Raw genomic sequence first — 17656 nt, 5'->3', positions numbered from 1 at the left:
CTCGTACGGACGACCAACTGTGGCAAATGGTTGACAGAGAATGGAGAACCATCCCTCAGGACACCATCCGCACTCTTATTGACTCTGTACCTCGACGGGTTTCTGCATGCATCGCCGCTCACGGTGGTCCTACATCCTACTGAGTCGATGCCGTGCGCATTGTGTAACCTGCATATCGGTTTGAAATAAACATCAATTATTCGTCCGTGCCGTCTCTGTTTTTTCTCCAACTTTCATCCCTTTCGAACCACTCCTTCCTGGTGTTGCATTTGCTCTGTCAGTCAGTGTAAAAATTAGCCTTTCCAAGACTAAAGTGATGTCGGTAGATAAGGAAATTGAAGAGAATTGAATGTTGGTTTGGTAATACAAAGCTGGAACAGGTAGATAATTTCAAGTATTTTATTCTTCAGACCAACTTTGCTTTGTGGTAGTGAAAGCTGGGGACTCAGGCTAAGTTAAGAATGAACTCGATTAACGAAGCTGTGCCCATAAACTGGCTTAGGTGGTGGGGTCATTGGGGTGAATGGAGGAGAATATTTGACTGGGTCATGGAGGGTAAAAGAAGAGCCTCCGTGGCTCGGGCAGCAGCGCACTGTAACGGTTCAAATCCCGTTACAAGATGATATGTGTATTTTATTATTATTATTATTATTATTATTATTATTAACTGTGCTATTATTATTATTATTATTATTATTTTATCTGTGATATTATTACTATTATTGTAACTATTATTTTTGTTCAATTCAATTCTGCAATGCTTGTCGCTTGCGTGATTGTAGTCAAATTGTTATGTATATGTGTGTGTAGATTAACACTAAAAACATGTACAGTAAGAATTGCTGTATATCAGATGTGGATGTAGTGTGTGCAATAACTTGTGACATTATAATATTGCAAAATACTGCTGGAGTAACTGCAGAGTCATTGCTACGTCAGCGTGAGCATTTAGCGGTGAGCTCATTTTCTTAGAGATACCCAGGGTGCCGCCGGCGGTTTCACGATAGGGTGTAACATTTGTCACGAGGTGGGAGTAGATCATATTTATTCCTGGAGATTGCGTAGGTGTGTCAAGTAACGTCTATAAAAGGTGGCTGCATATTGTAGCATCAGTCATTATTCATTTGGAAATAGAGGCCACAGTTGGTCATTGAGTGAACGAGATGGAGAGGCCTCAGTCGGTCATTAGTCATTAGTTAAACGGAAGGTGTACAGTGAAGAAGTCAAATGGATAAGTGAACATTCATTGAGTGAACGAGATGGAGAGGCCTCACTCGGTCATTAAGTCAACGAGAGTCTACGGGAAGTAGAGGACTCAGTGAGTCATTAGTCACTGGTCATTGAGAGAGTGAGGCCACAGTTGGTCGGTCACTTAGTTGAAGATACGGATGGGAAGGCTTACCACGAAGTTGTAGAAGGATAGACTTTCCAAGAAGTCATCACATGGATGCTTAGTCGTCAGAGTCGTCAGTGAAACAAAAAGGATACATCACCAAATTAGGCTTCATACATCTACAGCAAATACCAATTCACCGGGCGAGTTGGCCATGCGCGTAGAGGCGCACGGCTGTGAGCTTGCATCCGGGAGATAGTAGGTTCGAATCCCCCTGTCGGCAGCCCTGAAGATGGTTTTCCGTGGTTTCCCATTTTCACACCAGGCAAATGCTGGGGCTGTACCTTAATTAAGGCCATGGCCACTTCCTTCCAACTCCTAGGCCTTTCCTATCCCATCGTCGCCATAAGACCTATCTGTGTCGGTGCGACGTAATGCCCATAGCAAAAAAAAAAATACCAATTCAAAGGAATACGTCGTAATTACACTCAAAAGTGTTGAAGGTACAGTCAAGTGAACCGGTGAGGGATAAATTTTGTGTATAATTGTTTAATGTCCGGTCAAGAAGAATTCAAATTCATGCCTAGTTTCTTTCAGTTGGAATGTCATAATTTTATATTCTCTTCTGTTTTAATCGCAGCAGTTCTCACTATGTTTATTGAAATTATTTCAAGAATTTGTTTTGTTCTATCAAATTAATTCATCATTTTATTTAAACAGTAAAAAAAATTTCTTAACCTCAAATTTAATGGGGAAACTGAACGCTAATCTCCTTTTTCCAGAACTTATATGGTATGTTGTCACAAGTAAGCTTATTACCCCACACCCTAGAGATATTCAAGAATCTCATTTATTCTCTTATTGCTGCACTGAGTTGTACCTGGCGCCCTTCAAATAACGTATGTGTAAGTAAGCAGGTAAGAACTAAGTGTGAGACGATTGTGTATTTTATTTAATATTAATTTACATAATTTTCCATTTAAATGCAGTTTTATATATTTTAATTTAGTAAAGGAGTTAGGAACTACTACAGCGCCAGCCTCTCACTGCTGCATACCGTGGTTCAAATCCCGATCACCCCATGTGAGATTTGTGCTGGACGAAGCAGAGGCGGGACAGGTTTTTCTCCGGGTACTCCGGTTTTCCCTGTCATCTTTCATTCCAGCAGCACACTCCATTAACATTTCGTCTGTCAGCCATTTATCATTGCTGCAGAGGAGTGCAACAGGCTTCGGCAGCCGGGACATTTCCTATCCCCACTGCTAGATGTGGGCTTCATTCATTCCATTCTTGGCCCGGTCGAATGACTGGATACAGGCTGTGGATTTTCATTTCATGGAGGGTAAAAGTAAAAGAATTAGGGGGAGGCCAAGACAACAGTGATTAGACTTGGTTTCTAATGATTTGAAGGTAAGAAGTATAGAACTAAATGAGGCCACAGAGCTAGTTACAAATAGAGGATTGTGATGACATTTAGTAAATTCGCAGAAGCTTGCTGGAATAACGCTGTGAGGCATGACAGTCTATAATGAAGATGTATGTATGTATGTATGTATGTATGTATGTATATATTTCTCCAGGCTTGCTTGGTTTATTTACTCAGTGAAGAATGCCATTGGGTAGTACATTCTTAGAGAACTGTAAGTAAACAAGGTTATAAGACTACATGTTTTATAGTTTTAAGGCATAATGGCGTCTTCCTTTGTGCCGACTTTAATACCAAATGATATAACTGTGTTCGCCAATATACTGCAGTGTTGTGAAAATTCCTGATTTCTTATATTGGGAGGAGGTGTAATAGCCAAGTAGCATGGTTACTGGTTTCTCTTCATGACAGCCGTGGTTTGAATTCCAGCCAGTGAACGTGGGATTCTAAAAATGAAAAGTCATATCCCTTCCATGAATAACTGTAGGTCCTGTGGCTATGATTACAATGTCAGCAATCATTTAAACTAAAAGCCTGCTTGCTTTGATATCTCACATGAAACAATAATTTTTTAAAATCCATAAAAACCAGAGATATACTTATCAGCTAGCTTAAATTCTTTCCAGGACTTTTTTTGCAGAATAACTATGACTTAACTACATTAACTTGAATTGTATGATTTCTCCTGCAATGGAAATTTCAGGCCTGCTATTTTTGTACTAGTTCATTATACACTGGCGGAAAAACATACCCAAACTCCAAGAAGGGGTTGTGCTAGATTATCGAACGTTGGTAGGTGTATTTATGTATCTGAAAGATGTCGTTGATTCAAATTTCCCGCAAATCACATTAGCATGGCACTAGTAGCGGCCCCATGAAGTTGCACATCAGGTTTGCTTTAAATATGGGCTGTACTAAGTGAGAGCGTTAGTTACCTGTGAGATTGAACGGAGTGACTCTTCAGTGGGTCAAGAATGCCTTTAACGATGAAGAGGCCAGTATCAACAGCTCACTGTGGTTGAAAGAGGCCATATAATAGGGCTACATGAAGGTGGATTTTCTTTCTGCGCTATTGCGGAACGACTTGCCAGGAGTGTCTCTATTGTTCATGCATGGCTGGCAGCAGTGGTCACGAGAAGGTGCGCTTGCAAAAAGACCGGGCTCTGGACGTGGCACCACTGAGAGGTAGGACCGCCGTATTTGGCATATGGTTGTGGCACAGCGGTCTGCGTCTGCAGCAGCAATTTGAGCAGCAGTTGACACTACAGTGACACACAAACTGTTCGAAATCGGTTGCTTGAAGGACAGTTTTTAGCCAGACGCCCTGCGGCTTGCATTCCACTTACCCCAAACCACCGCTGTCTGCGACTTCAGTGGTGCAGTGGTGCCAATTATTACGGATTGTCCGTAATTAGTACGGATTTTACCTCACGATTACGGAATTACGGTCAAAGGGGAAATTATTACGGAAAAGCTGACATTATCAGGAAAAATTATTTTCAACGGGAAAAAAGAAAAGGCAAAAGGCTCGAAAGGATTGAACATTTCTCCTAAATCGTCCTCATTTCAATGCTTGTGAATTGGCAATGATACTTATTCGATCGTGATTTCCTTTTGCTACCCATAAGCATTGTAAAATACATTGTGAATGAAGGAGCTCAAGCGCTGCTCTTCTCCACTATAAATCCTTCAATAATGTTGTATTTGCTGTGTTAAGTGCACTGACAGTTGACAGAAAGATTGAGAAAGAAGTGAGGCCTACATTAAGTACATCTGCACTGGAATTGCTTATGGTTCAGAAGACGAAAATGCCATCAGAGTGGGAAGGATGCTTCAAGAAAACCTACACTGAAAAGCTACAAGGAATGTTTTATCACATAACTAACAGGTTGTGTGCTAATGTTATTGTGTAATATGATATACTTTCGGATAGATTGCTAGAGGGAAGGGCAAAAGGGGTGTCATTATCAAGAAGGGGGGAGCATGCTTTGGATTTGACTCAAAATTTTTCTCGGGGGCGAAGGGCGATTACTGACAATCCACATCAAAGGTTGGCACCTCTGGAGGTGTCAATCGAGAACTCATTGAAGGATTGAGTGTAGGTCTGTTGTGTTTTCCAATGAAAGCTGGTTCTACTTTGGTGCCAGTGATGGCCGTGTGTTGGTTGGAAGGAGGTCAGGTGAGCGCCTGCATTCCACCTGTCTGCGGCGTCGATACACTTGACCTATACCAGGAGTTCTGGTCTGGGGAGCAATTTCCGATGACAACAGGAGCACTCTCGTGGTTATCCCTCATACCCTGAGTGCAGATATGTAGGTCCATTTGGTGATTCGACCTGTTGTGCTGCAATTCATGAACAGCATTCCCAGGGGTGTTTTCCAACAGGATGATGCACGTCCTCATGCCGCTGTTGTAACCCAACGTGCTCTACAGAGTGTTGACTTGTTGCCTTGGCCTGCTCGATCCCCTGATCTGTCCCCAATTGAGCACGTTTGGAACATCATTGGACGACAACTCCAGCGTCATCCACAACTGGCATTAACCATCCTTCTATTGACCGACCAGGTGCAACAGGCATGGAACTCCATCCTACAAGCCGACATCGGGGACCTGTTGTCACGATGCATGCACATTTGCATGCCTGCATTCAACAGTCAGGCGATTACACCGTTTATTAATGGACCAGCATGGCATATTTGCGATGACTTTTTGTGCAGATATTAATCTGTAGTCTTGTACCTTTTGTTCCGTGGTTTTTTGTGGATTGCAGAGGTGAAAGAAGGTGCCGGGATGAATGGATCTAACTACAATGTCAAAAATTGAATTTAAAACTGAAGGTTATATTTTCAAAAATGTCAAACTTAACAATTTTTACAGGTACAAGTAGCAATCATTAAACAAGATGGAAAAAAATCCAAGATACAGAATCTTAACACTTTGGGCTTTAAGTCCCTAGCTTTACATTAGCTGAGCTACTAGCTCAAATTTACTAAAGAGCACAAATTTATAACAGGGCAGAAGTCCCCTAATTCAAAGAGCACTTGATCCCAACATTACAACATCTAGCCTTCAAGAGGCATTCATTAATCATACAAAACTTTGAAAAAGAGCTAACAGGCTCTCAGTTTCTCAAGCCTACTCAAGGCAACATTGCATGAAATTCTGATAATCTCTGGCCTTATGAGGCACTATTTACACATAGAAATCTTATTACACAGAGGTATCTAGTACTCAACCTACAGGGCCTTAGTGAAAAAGAACAGGTTAAATAAACAGCCTGGGGTACAGTTTGAATGGAGTCGAACACTGAGCTCAAAAAAAAAAAAAAAAAAAAAAAAAAAAAAAAGACTTTAAAACCTATAGGGCACTTGGCCGATGAAACAGGGGCTATTCCCAAACTACTGAGGTTGCTCAGATGGAAATAACTTTAATACATTGCAGAAACGAAAGATTACAAAATGAGGCACCTCAGACCAAAATGAAGGGGAGCTCGAGAGGGTACTTCATTCTCTATCTCCGATTTACAGTTAAAGGTTTTATGAAGTTTTTACAACAGCCGGCAGAGAGTTACATTTTTAGAAAAGTCGGTTATATAGTTAATGGTTCGGACCTTTCCCTCGGGTTAAACTGCGGAGCTAGCAAGAAATAAAAATGTTATGTAGCCATTACCTTGTAGAAGTTCTAGCAGCTGAAGAAGAGACCTCCTGCTTCCTGCTTGACGAACACACTCGGTAAGATGACGATCAATTGGCCAAGAGACGAGAAAATCTGCAGTTTATAAACCCTCGGGGAAAGTTCGAGACCATTCAAGATTAAATTAGCCACACCCTCTCACCTTTATTGGCCACTTTAAAAGAAGAAGGCAGTGATTGCTAGAAAATTAATTACAGAAATTAGGGGATTGGCTAGATTCAAAACTGGCAGAAATAAAAAGGAAATATTGCCAACCCAAAAACAAATGAACGTCAATCAGGAAAAAAAAAAACTTATGAAAGCAAAACTTCTTTGAATTATAAGTTCTCATATCACCCACCAGGGTGCATGATCATAGTTTTTTGGTAGTGTCATCCATGAGAGAATATCCAAACTTCTTGATGAATGGAAAACAAAACGAGTAGAAATTCACACAGTTCAGGAAACTTCACAATAACAACATTATATCAGATTTTAGTGGTGACATCTTCAGAGTAAAGTTTTAAGCAGGCATCGTTTCAGTTTCACAGTTTTGCCAATAGAGGAGTTCTTGAGGCGCTGAATTTGAATGCGCAGTGTTGGGGTGTACCTCCCGGTACACCTTTAATCAATGTTGCCTCGACAAAAATATTGCCAAAATTTCTGTATTTTACATTCCTTATTTTGTGGTGTTTGGATATTTTTTCTGTCATTGTGTTTTGTTTTGAAAGAGTTCATTCATCTGTACTGGAGATTTACTTCACATTAATTGGTACTGTAGGTGCAGTGTTCATGGTGATCGTGAATTTTAGATATTTCCTTGAGTGTCAGATAACTTATGAGTTCAGGCAAATACTATATATAGAAAACTTTGAAAATATAACTAAATGGAATCAAACAGCCTTTTGCAAATTATTTTTTCTTTCTGTTGCAGGCGGATTGGTGATGTCTTTGTTGGCCTCCTGGATTTATGCTGTTACAGCATAATTTGCTGAGATTTAAATTAATTTTAATTCATGGAATTACATATCCCATTTCACTTCCAACTTAATGAGTAGTTTTCATTTCAAAATATCATATTGGTGGGAATAATTGCAGAACTGCTTGGAAAGAGTGTTAAGAATGGCTTTGCGAACATAAAATTACTCTGTATTGTCTACTAATACAAAACAATCATGATTCTACTGGGAATGACAGGATTGTATATTGCTTTGATTGTTACTATTTGTGGCTTGGGAATTATATTTCTTGCTGTACCAGATCTGATGGAAAATGATTTGTGGTTTGTGACATTTTTAGATTTGTTGGCAAATTGGGTCTTAGTATGGGAACTCACCAGCTTTTGTCATTTTATCGAAGGTATCCGACACAGAAGTGTTTTTGGCATGGAAATAACTACGCTCAGAATATGATAAAGTGAAATAATATTTTTACCTTCAACATTCTGTTACATGTGTGTTGAATTTTGTACCTTTTCAAAAGATGCATCTCTTAAAGTTGCTACTGCAGTTCCTTATATCCTTATTGTGATGAATTCTGTGATATAAATCTTCAATATGGTTGCCATAATGGATACCAATTTAGACTCAAGTAATATTCATAATTTTGTTGATCTTGGTGCTGAAGATAGTATGGAATGTGCAAATGATCGCTTTGCTCAACCTGATGACGAAATGCAGAGAGAGACTGGTACAATTCGTTCAGTAGCAATGAGTGCTAATATTGCATGCACTGTGAAGGATGAAGTGAAGCACTTGATTCGTGTTAATACATTCAAGTCTCCTGTGCATAAAGGCAGTAATGGAGGTACCACCGAGGAAGGAAGAGCATCGAACACGTCGCCTATTGTTCGTAAATCAGACCGTCATGTGAAAAGTTCTGGTGCAACACTTTCATCGTGTTCCCATGTTTTACCAGCTGATAAAGAAAACATTATTTCTTCCATTGTCCTTTCAAAATGGGATGATATTATGGGACCTCAGACAGTACACGTTTGGCTCCCAGAATTAAAATATACTAGAATAAAAAGTGTCCCTGAAAGGAGAGAGGCATCAGATATTAAGGGTGTTGGACAGATTGTGTGTGCTCATGATGACAGAGAATGTAATATTAATGTAATGAAGGCAATTAAGTATGTAACTAGTCACACTGTAAATTACACTGGTGTAAGCCTGTCTTCCTCTAATGTTATTCACGAAGAAAGAGACAGCAATATATTTGTTGTACCTGATTTGGAAATAGTGATTCAGTCATTGGTGCTCCATGTGCATTCTGCCAGTGTATTTGTACCTTTTTCCTTGGCATTGGTGGTTCATTTAGACCAGTATGAATATTTCTTACATTTGCGTCGAATGTGTCATCAGTGGTTACGTCGCATGGCTGCACGTCTTGTTGGAGTACTCCTCAAGGTAAATTTTATTACTTTTTTGTCTAGGTATATAGGATGACTGGTTATTATAATATGTGATTCATATATGCACATTAGGAATTCAACATATGGCATAGAGTATAATACAACATCATAACAGTAGCATTTCAGACAAGCACTTTTTTCTCACATGTTGCCTTTTTGCATTATAGTACTGTGAATTCTGAATAATGCAGATCATTTATAAGGTGCATTGCATATTGATAAGACCACTATGTTTTTATGGTGTACTCTCATGGTAAAGAACCCAAGCATAAACTGGTTATGCAATATAAACAGGAACACAACATTTCTAGAACATACAGCATTGCCAGATTATTTATTGGTAAACTTCAGTAACGGAATATACATTCTTACTGTTGCAAAATGTGAGGTCACTCCCTACCCCCGCTCTCTCTTTCTCTCTTTTGTTGATAGGAATACTGTTCTCTTCACCCCCCTCTTTGTCTCTGAATTTTATAGGGTGAAGTCAAGTAGGTTGGAATTAACTATTGTCCTCCTTTAAGCAGGTACAGATTACAGACTACAAATAAGACGGATTGTCTTCATAGGAAATTGCAAGGTGAATTGGCAGGATTTCCTGAAGTTGAGGGAAAATTGTGGAAAAAGGAAGTTGCCTGGAGGACCATAGAAGCTGATACATAGCAGAAAACATAGGTTATTAGGAAACTTAGCCCCAGTGGAACAACTCTCATAAGATCCCACTATCAATGTTCTTTGCAAGGTGTGTTATTATTCACCAGGATGTTTCCAAACTTTTTATACACTTTTCCATAAGAAGTCCAATTTAAAATCGTCTTATACTGTTAGTTTTTAGTATGTATTCTCACTTCTATAATCCAGTGTGAATATTTAGCTATTTATAAATAGTTGTTTTGAACAATAAATGCACAATTCACAGTTTGTGATTTTACATAATTATCATCTTCCCTGTGTTATGTAACTGATAAGTTTATTGAATTGTTTCATTCATTCTGTATTGTTCTTCAATATCTTGCCAACAGTGATAGGAAAAGGGTTCCTGGATCTAGAGGAATCCTGTAAGTGGATAGTTACAAATTACTGTCAGTTTTGATGAAGAATTGATACTGAGAAGCTATTAGGAATTTTTGTTGATAACCTAGTGCTATTTATAAGAAATGAGGAAATTTGAGCTATATGGACTTATTTCTTTGTGATAAGAAATAGATTGTACTGTTTTCATTTCATAATAAAACATAACAAATTAAATATTTAGAAAATGAATATACAGGGTGTCCTTGGAAAAGGTTCTAGTGTTTACAGAGGAGGCAGCATGCATTACACGAAGAGAAAAAGGTCCTGTGATCGTTGGTCACAAACCCAATATCATCAGAGTTATGGTCTGCTACCATTACCATCAAGATCACCATATCTTTGTTCTACTCTTCACAACATGTGTTCGTTGTGACCACCATCCATTGCAGTGCATCCCTCCACCCTATGTCGCATGGAATCGCACATTCAGTGGAACACTCCTAGCTGTTGCCAGATTGCATCACAGGCATTGAACACACATTGTTTTAGTGTATCCACATCATTTATGGCGACTGCATACGCCATGGGCTTTACATGTCCCCAGAGCCAAAAATCTAAAGGTTTAAGTTCAGACGAATGGACAGGCCAAGTTATTGGCTCTCTACGACCAATCCATCGCTCATGGAAGACCTGTGTTAGGTGTCGCCTAACACTACAGTGGAAATGGTCCAGTGATCCATTATTTATTTATTACATTTGCAGTTATTATTATTATTGATTTAAGCCCACTAAGGAGCGCTGGTGACTAGTTCTTCCTCGATGCTCTTCTTTGTTCCCAATATCTCTTGAGCCCTGCTGATAATTTCTCCTTTCTCTCCTGTGAAAGGGGCTTCCGACTTCTAGGAACTCTAGGTGGTGGGGTCCAAGACTGTACCATAGCACAAAATTTGGAACGATCTTCTATATCAATATCTGAAATCCCAGCCGAATCCAAGTCCTTCAGTACTTCATTAAGCCACAAGCTTCCAGTCTTGTAGCTTTTAACCAAAGAAAAGATCTTCTTGGTAAGCCTGTTGCTGTCCATTCGTTGTAGGTGTCCATAGAACTTAAGCCTCCTACGTCGCATGCTGGTATTGGCTGATTCTAACTGTCGATACAGCTCATTGTTCGATTTAAGTCTGTAGGTTCCATCTGGGAGCAATCTCGGTCCATGAATTTTCCTGAGGATACGTCTTTCGGCTTTCTCTAGATCATCCATGGTGCCTTTTTTGTTCATCAGGAGGGTCTCTGAGGCGTACAAAAACTGTGGTCTGACAACAGTTTTGTAATGACAGATCTTAGCATTTTTCGAAATGCACCTCTTATTATAATGGTTGTGGGATAGTTGATACGCTGCATTGAGTTTGTTACACCTTTCTAGGATGGATGTATCGTCTCTACCATTATGGTGGACCCATTCACCAAGATAGCGGAAGCGATTGACTTTCCCAATCGTTCCATGTATGGTCGTCAAAGGGGGGTTACCGGGATGCCGAGTCTCAAAGTACTTAGTTTTGTCATACGATATGTGTAATCCAGCCTTCACCGCTATCTCGTGCAGGGCTTCAATAGCAATGACAGCATCCTTAGAGTTGTTGGTTAGGATTGCAATGTCATCTGCGAATGCTAGGCACCTGATCTCAATCTTTCGAGTCCCGGCTCCAATGGCAACTGGTTTGATTTCTAGATTCCTCAGTGTACATTCCCAGTTCTTGATGACTTTATTAAGCACTAGATTAAACAGAATGGGTGAGAGGCCATCACCCTGCTGTACTCCAGTTTTTATCTTGAAAGTCCGAGATAGTTCTCCCCTGAACTTCACCTTAGATGTTGTATCCGTAAGAGTCTGTTGGACGAGGGTGCGTGTGTTGTAATCAACACCTCGTTCTTGCAGTACGGAGAAGAGTGTCTGGCGGTCGATGGAATCATAAGCTTTTTTAAAGTCGACGAAAACCACAGCGATGTTCATACTCCTTACTTGTTTTAGTTGGAGAATGGTTTTTAGGTTGAAGATCTGCTCGGTACAAGACCGTCCCCGCCGAAATCCTCCTTGATATTCACCAATCGTTCGATCACATTGGCTTTCTACATTGTCCAGTAAAATCCTTGACAGCACTTTGTATGCTACTGACAGCAGAGATATCTCTCGGTAGTTGTTGACATCACTGTGGTCACCTTTTTTATGTAAAGGGTGTATGATAGCTGATTTCCAGTCATCAGGGATCCTGCCAGTCTCCCAGCAATCGATCAAGATCTGGTGTATGGCCTCTGTGATCTTATTTCCACCTGCTTTTAGAGCTTCCGCAATGATGCCATCTTCCCCGGGTGCTTTGCAGTTCTTAAGATGTCCGATGGCATTAGCAACTTGCTGCATTGTTGGTGGGTTAGATGGGAGGTGTATCTCTGGAGGATCTTCAACAGGTAATCTTTCCGTGGGCTCTTCGCAATTGAGCAGCTGCTCAAAGTAGTTTGCCAAAAGTTCCACGTTCTGGCTGTTGCAGGTGACCAACTCCCCGTCTGTATTCTTAAAGTGAAGACATTGTGGTTTATAACCTGAAAGTTCCTCTTTGAAGGCCCGATAAAAGTTTCTGGTGTTGTACATTTTGAATTCTTCATCTAACTTCTCCAGTCTTGACCGATCGTAAGATCTTTCCACACGTCTGATGGTCTTACTCGACAGTTTCCGCATCATTCTGAAATTCTCCCAATCTTCCTTTCGTTTAGTCGAGTACCACTTCGTCCACGCTGCGGCATGCTCATCAACTGCAAGATCGCATTCAGTATTCCACCATCTATGTCGTCTCTTCCTTCGAGGTTGTCCGAGGTTATTGGTCGTTTCGCATATGGTGGACTTCAGTTGGTTCCAGTCTTTCATATCTTTTTGCAAGATGTCGGTTGCAAAACATTCTTTATTCTCCGACAGGAATTGGGGATCAATCCTTGGTGGAACTATGGTAGAAGGTATATTTCGTTTTGGCAGTAATCTGGTCTTTATTTGTGTGAAGAAATGGTCAGAATCAACATTCCATCCTTTACGAACTCTGACATTCATGATCTCTTTCCTGCATTTTACACTGATTGCAACATGATCGATTTGAAATGATCCTATAGCTGCGTTCGGTGATTGCCAGGTGGTCTGATATTTTGGCTTTCTGGGGAAAACTGTGGACATGATCTTCAACTGATGTAATCTACACAGTTCAATTAAGCGCTTGCCGTTGGTATTTGTTCGTCTATGTGCTGTGTAAGGCCCCAGTATATCTTGGTACTGTCGTTCTTTTCCCAGTTGAGCGTTGAAGTCACCTACGAGTATTTTGACATGGTGACCGAGGATCTTACCGATCTCGTCTTCTAGCATCTGCCAGAAACTTTCGACCTTTTCAGGGTTCTTCTTATTGTCATCATTAACTGGAGCATGTGCATTTACAATAGAGTATCCCTTGTTGCCACATCTTAGAGATAACACAGAGATGCGTTCGCTAGCTGATGTAAATCCGATGACAGAATCCATTATATCACGTCGTACTAAAAAAGCTGTACCAAAAACGCTGGAGCCATGTGTGTTCTTAGATGCTGGTTTCCCCTTGATTACTCTATAACCTTCTGACTCAAAAGCCACATCATCAGTAAATCGGGTTTCTTGGACTGCTGTTATTGCAATTTTGCGTTTATGCAGGATGTCCGTCAATTGCTTGAGTTTTCCGGTCTTACAGAGGGTTTGAATATTGATGGTTCCAAAGTGTGTGACAGTTTTGGGTCTCAATAGGTTGGTGATATTGGGGAACTCCGACTTTCCCCGCACGATGAGGTCAGGCTCCCCAGAATCCGAAGGCCTGAATGCGCCACCATTGGTGACGGGAGATTGGATACTCCCTGGGGTAGTGACAATTGCGTCGTTGTTTATCATCGTATGCGAACTAGTAAAGAAATTTACTAGGGGTGAAGACTAAACGCCTTCAGGGTTGGCCACTCCGAATCTTATTCAGGTGCGTTGATTACAATGGGGTCGCCACTCCCAAAGGCATTTTAGAGCTACTGCCAGCAATTATTTAGGCCGCCCCTTACATGGGGAACAGACGCCCTTACAGCCGCCCCTGACATGGGAAACAGACGCTGCTGATGCCAAGTGTACTTATATTATTCCCTAAGCACTGGGCTGCCTCTTCCGCAATCTCCACCATTCAGAAGTCCATCTTCTCTGCTGTAGATTCCGTTGAGGGCTTCACTCGTAACCCTGAGCTGGGACCCTTACCAGATGCTACACACTGGGTCAGTGTGCTCTGGGACTCACATAGGCAGGGGCGCCAATCCTTGGGCAGGGCTACCTCCGAAGAGGGTCCCTACCTGCAGTCATTTACGACCAATCATTAAGTAGAAACGTATTTCTGTCTTTTGTTGCATACGACCCTCTGTAAATTATTGGAAAATCGTGATCATTGATAGTAGTGGTGCGGACCATAATTCCAAAGATACTTTTTTTTCCCCCTTCGTTTGTTGCGTGCTGCCTCCTCTGTAAATATTGGAACCTTTTTCAAGGACACCTGTATAACATAGTTCAATGTTTATCTTGTGGAGTGAAAGTCTCTCTAGTTGGATATCGATGATGAAATATAACGCTCTGTTGTTGACATGTGGAACCCAATATTAAGTTGGTTTATTAGATGTAAGGCCTCACTGAATTCTTGTGCTCTATATTTTGTGACTGGTCCTAATTATATGTATTGTTGAACTTTATTCTAAAGAATAATTTTGAATGCAGTACCTGTCATCAAGTGGTGGATTGGAGAACTCCAGCATTGCTATACTGAACCACTGGGTGATGGATTTGTGTCACACGGTGTTTTCCCTTGGAGTTTGTGGACTTGGAACAGCAACTTTAGCATGCAGTGCAGACATCTTAAGTCATCCTCTTCTGGAGCGTGCCTTAACATCGCATCTTCAAACGTTTGGCTGTACTGTTGTCATGGGAACATCCCCCATGGATATCAATTCAGTGAGCATTTTCTTTCTACAGTTAAGCTAGAAAACATTCATGTGAATGTTTTGTTTAAAGCAAAATAGTCTTCTAAATACCACTGCAGTCATGCCCATATTGAGTGAATTCATTAACCTCAGTTGTCTGTTTGGTATTCTACTTTCATATTTCCTTAAATTTTCCCACCAGTTTGGTTCAGTTGAAGAATACTTTTTCTGATTCTGGAGGTGTAGCTGTGAAAAATACATAGGACTCGAGTAATAGATCTGGCAGCTTACAATTACTGTCTTAACCCTTTGGATGCCGACCCATAATAGGTCATCATATGCATAGAATACCAAGCATTTTTCAATGGATTTTGCATCACTGTATAAAATATTTTATTTACGTCTCATTTAAAAAGATATGGAGGTAAAATTTGGTATGTGAGCTTGATATACTCCAAGGAATATAAACATGTGACTTGCATTTCAAAAAACAAAATTTCGTGGAATAATGTGAACAAAATATTATTATTTTTTATTTAAAAAAAGGAAAAACATAATTTGAAATTAATTAGCACATTTTACACTAAACCCAAAGTGACTAAGTGAAGATATTTAATCTTAACTCATATCTGGGATCATATATACCAATTTATGTTGTTAATGTAGGTCTACTTTACAATTTATAAACTAATTTCCTAAAACATTGAACATGTGGAGGGAAAGACACGAACAGTGTAACCTGTCAACGATTGAATATTTTATGAATTTTGAGAGAGTAATAGTTATCATTTGAGAGAACTGTGTCTAGTAGCAGTATTTGTTACTACAGAACAGCCCAGAAGATCAGAACAACATACAAAATCAACTAATAGTGTCAGAAATGAAAGTGTAAAGAACAGAGTGAAATATTCTATGGGCGGAGCATCAGAATGAGGTAGGTCTACGTGTTTAGGCCCTGGGATTTGATAAAAATGGTGGGGATAGACAACATTACTTTCAGGGAATATGCATTCAGTCCAAGAATCATCTAATTCACTGTCACTGTCATTTTCATTAGCACTGTCACTATAACTCTTGACATTACATGAAATGTTGTAAGCCCATTAGCCAATGGCACGGCTCCATCATTCTCTGGTGCGCTACCTGAAGACCCCAAAAATATCATAATCATCACTTTCGATAAAATTGGAGTCGCTTACATCTTCAAAGCAACCCAAAGTTCCTCAATTTCTTCTCCCGAATTAGGCCTACGTGACGATATGCCTTGTTGTGATAATTGTACTATTTACAAATTTATTACGACCTAAATACATTGCTAGCTAATTATAACTGCAGTAAAAATAGTAATAAACTTAATATAGTACGATAAATAACTCAAATGCGTCAATTAGAATGTAAAATTATTGAAAACAAGTCACAACAAGCGGACATAAACAAACAAGGAGGCTGCCATATTGGATCATAGATGTCATAATACCAATATAATGGTCCGTTATTGGACATTATAAATTTTCCAGCTAACTCATTCTTGGTTGCCTGCGTTTCGCCCTCGTGTGCTAAGTTAGGCTCGTCAGTTGGGACTTAGCACACCACCCAAGACGCAAGGCTAGTGCATACCGTGGAGGCCACTGCATAGGCTATTTGAAGCCACCAGCAGTGCCAATGCACTGTGAGAGCTATGTCTCATTTCCAAAAATAGATGCCTGCTTGGCCATCAAATGATGTAGATGTTGATTCCCATAGGGAACCTAAAATATTTGTCCTGAATGAGTAAATTTATAATACCAATATAATGGTCCATTATTGGACATTATAAATTTTCCAGCTAACTCATTCTTGGTTGCCTGCGTTTCGCCCTCGTGTGCTAAGTTAGGCTCGTCAGTGGCGACTTAGCACACCACCCAAGACGCAAGGCTAGTGCATACCGTGGAGGCCACTGCATAGGCTATTTGAAGCCACCAGCAGTGCCAATGCACTATGAGAGCTATGTCTCATTTCCAAAAATAGATGCCTGCTTGGCCATCAAATGATGTAGATGTTGATTCCCATAGGGAACCTAAAATATTTGTCCTGAATGAGTAAATTTATAATACCAATATAATGGTCCGTTATTGGACATTATAAATTTTCCAGCTAACTCATTCTTGGTTGCCTGCGTTTCGCCCTCGTGTGCTAAGTTAGGCTCGTCAGTTGGGACTTAGCACACCACCCAAGACGCAAGGCTAGTGCATACCGTGGAGGCCACTGCATAGGCTATTTGAAGCCCCCAGCAGTGCCAATGCACTGTGAGAGCTATGTCTCATTTCCAAAAATAGATGCCTGCTTGGCCATCAAATGATGTAGATGTTGATTCCCATAGGGAACCTTCACAGTATGCACTAGCCTTGCGTCTTGGGTGGTGTGCTAAGTCCCAACTGACGAGCCTAACTTAGCACACGAGGGCGAAACGCAGGCAACCAAGAATGAGTTAGCTGGAAAATTTATAATGTCCAATAACGGACCATTATATTGGTATTATAAATTTACTCATTCAGGACAAATATTTTAGGTTCCCTATGGGAATCAACATCTACATCATTTGATGGCCAAGCAGGCATCTATTTTTGGAAATGAGACATAGCTCTCACAGTGCATTGGCACTGCTGGTGGCTTCAAATAGCCTATGCAGTGGCCTCCACGGTATGCACTAGCCTTGCGTCTTGGGTGGTGTGCTAAGTCCCAACTGACGAGCCTAACTTAGCACACGAGGGCGAAACGCAGGCAACCAAGAATGAGTTAGCTGGAAAATTTATAATGTCCA

The 17656-nt window shown here is 40.4% G+C and overlaps 1 protein-coding gene across 2 annotated transcripts in view; it reads left to right on the top strand.

Moving 5' to 3' along the window:
- Nucleotides 1-17656, top strand: part of LOC136862822 (guanine nucleotide exchange factor C9orf72) — a 211359-nt gene that overhangs the window by 45214 nt on the left and 148489 nt on the right. For both annotated transcript variants that reach the window (XM_067139086.2, XM_067139084.2), the window contains 2 exons: nt 7366-8839; nt 14654-14887. In XM_067139086.2, the coding sequence (XP_066995187.2) occupies nt 7988-8839; nt 14654-14887 (1086 nt within the window). In that variant the 5' untranslated portion in view covers nt 7366-7987. The remainder of the gene's footprint in view (nt 1-7365; nt 8840-14653; nt 14888-17656) is intronic.

The sequence above is a fragment of the Anabrus simplex genome, chromosome 2 (genome assembly GCF_040414725.1).
Source record: "Anabrus simplex isolate iqAnaSimp1 chromosome 2, ASM4041472v1, whole genome shotgun sequence".
Classification (NCBI taxonomy): domain Eukaryota; kingdom Metazoa; phylum Arthropoda; class Insecta; order Orthoptera; family Tettigoniidae; genus Anabrus; species Anabrus simplex.
This window is presented reverse-complemented; position numbering and strand designations above follow the sequence as displayed.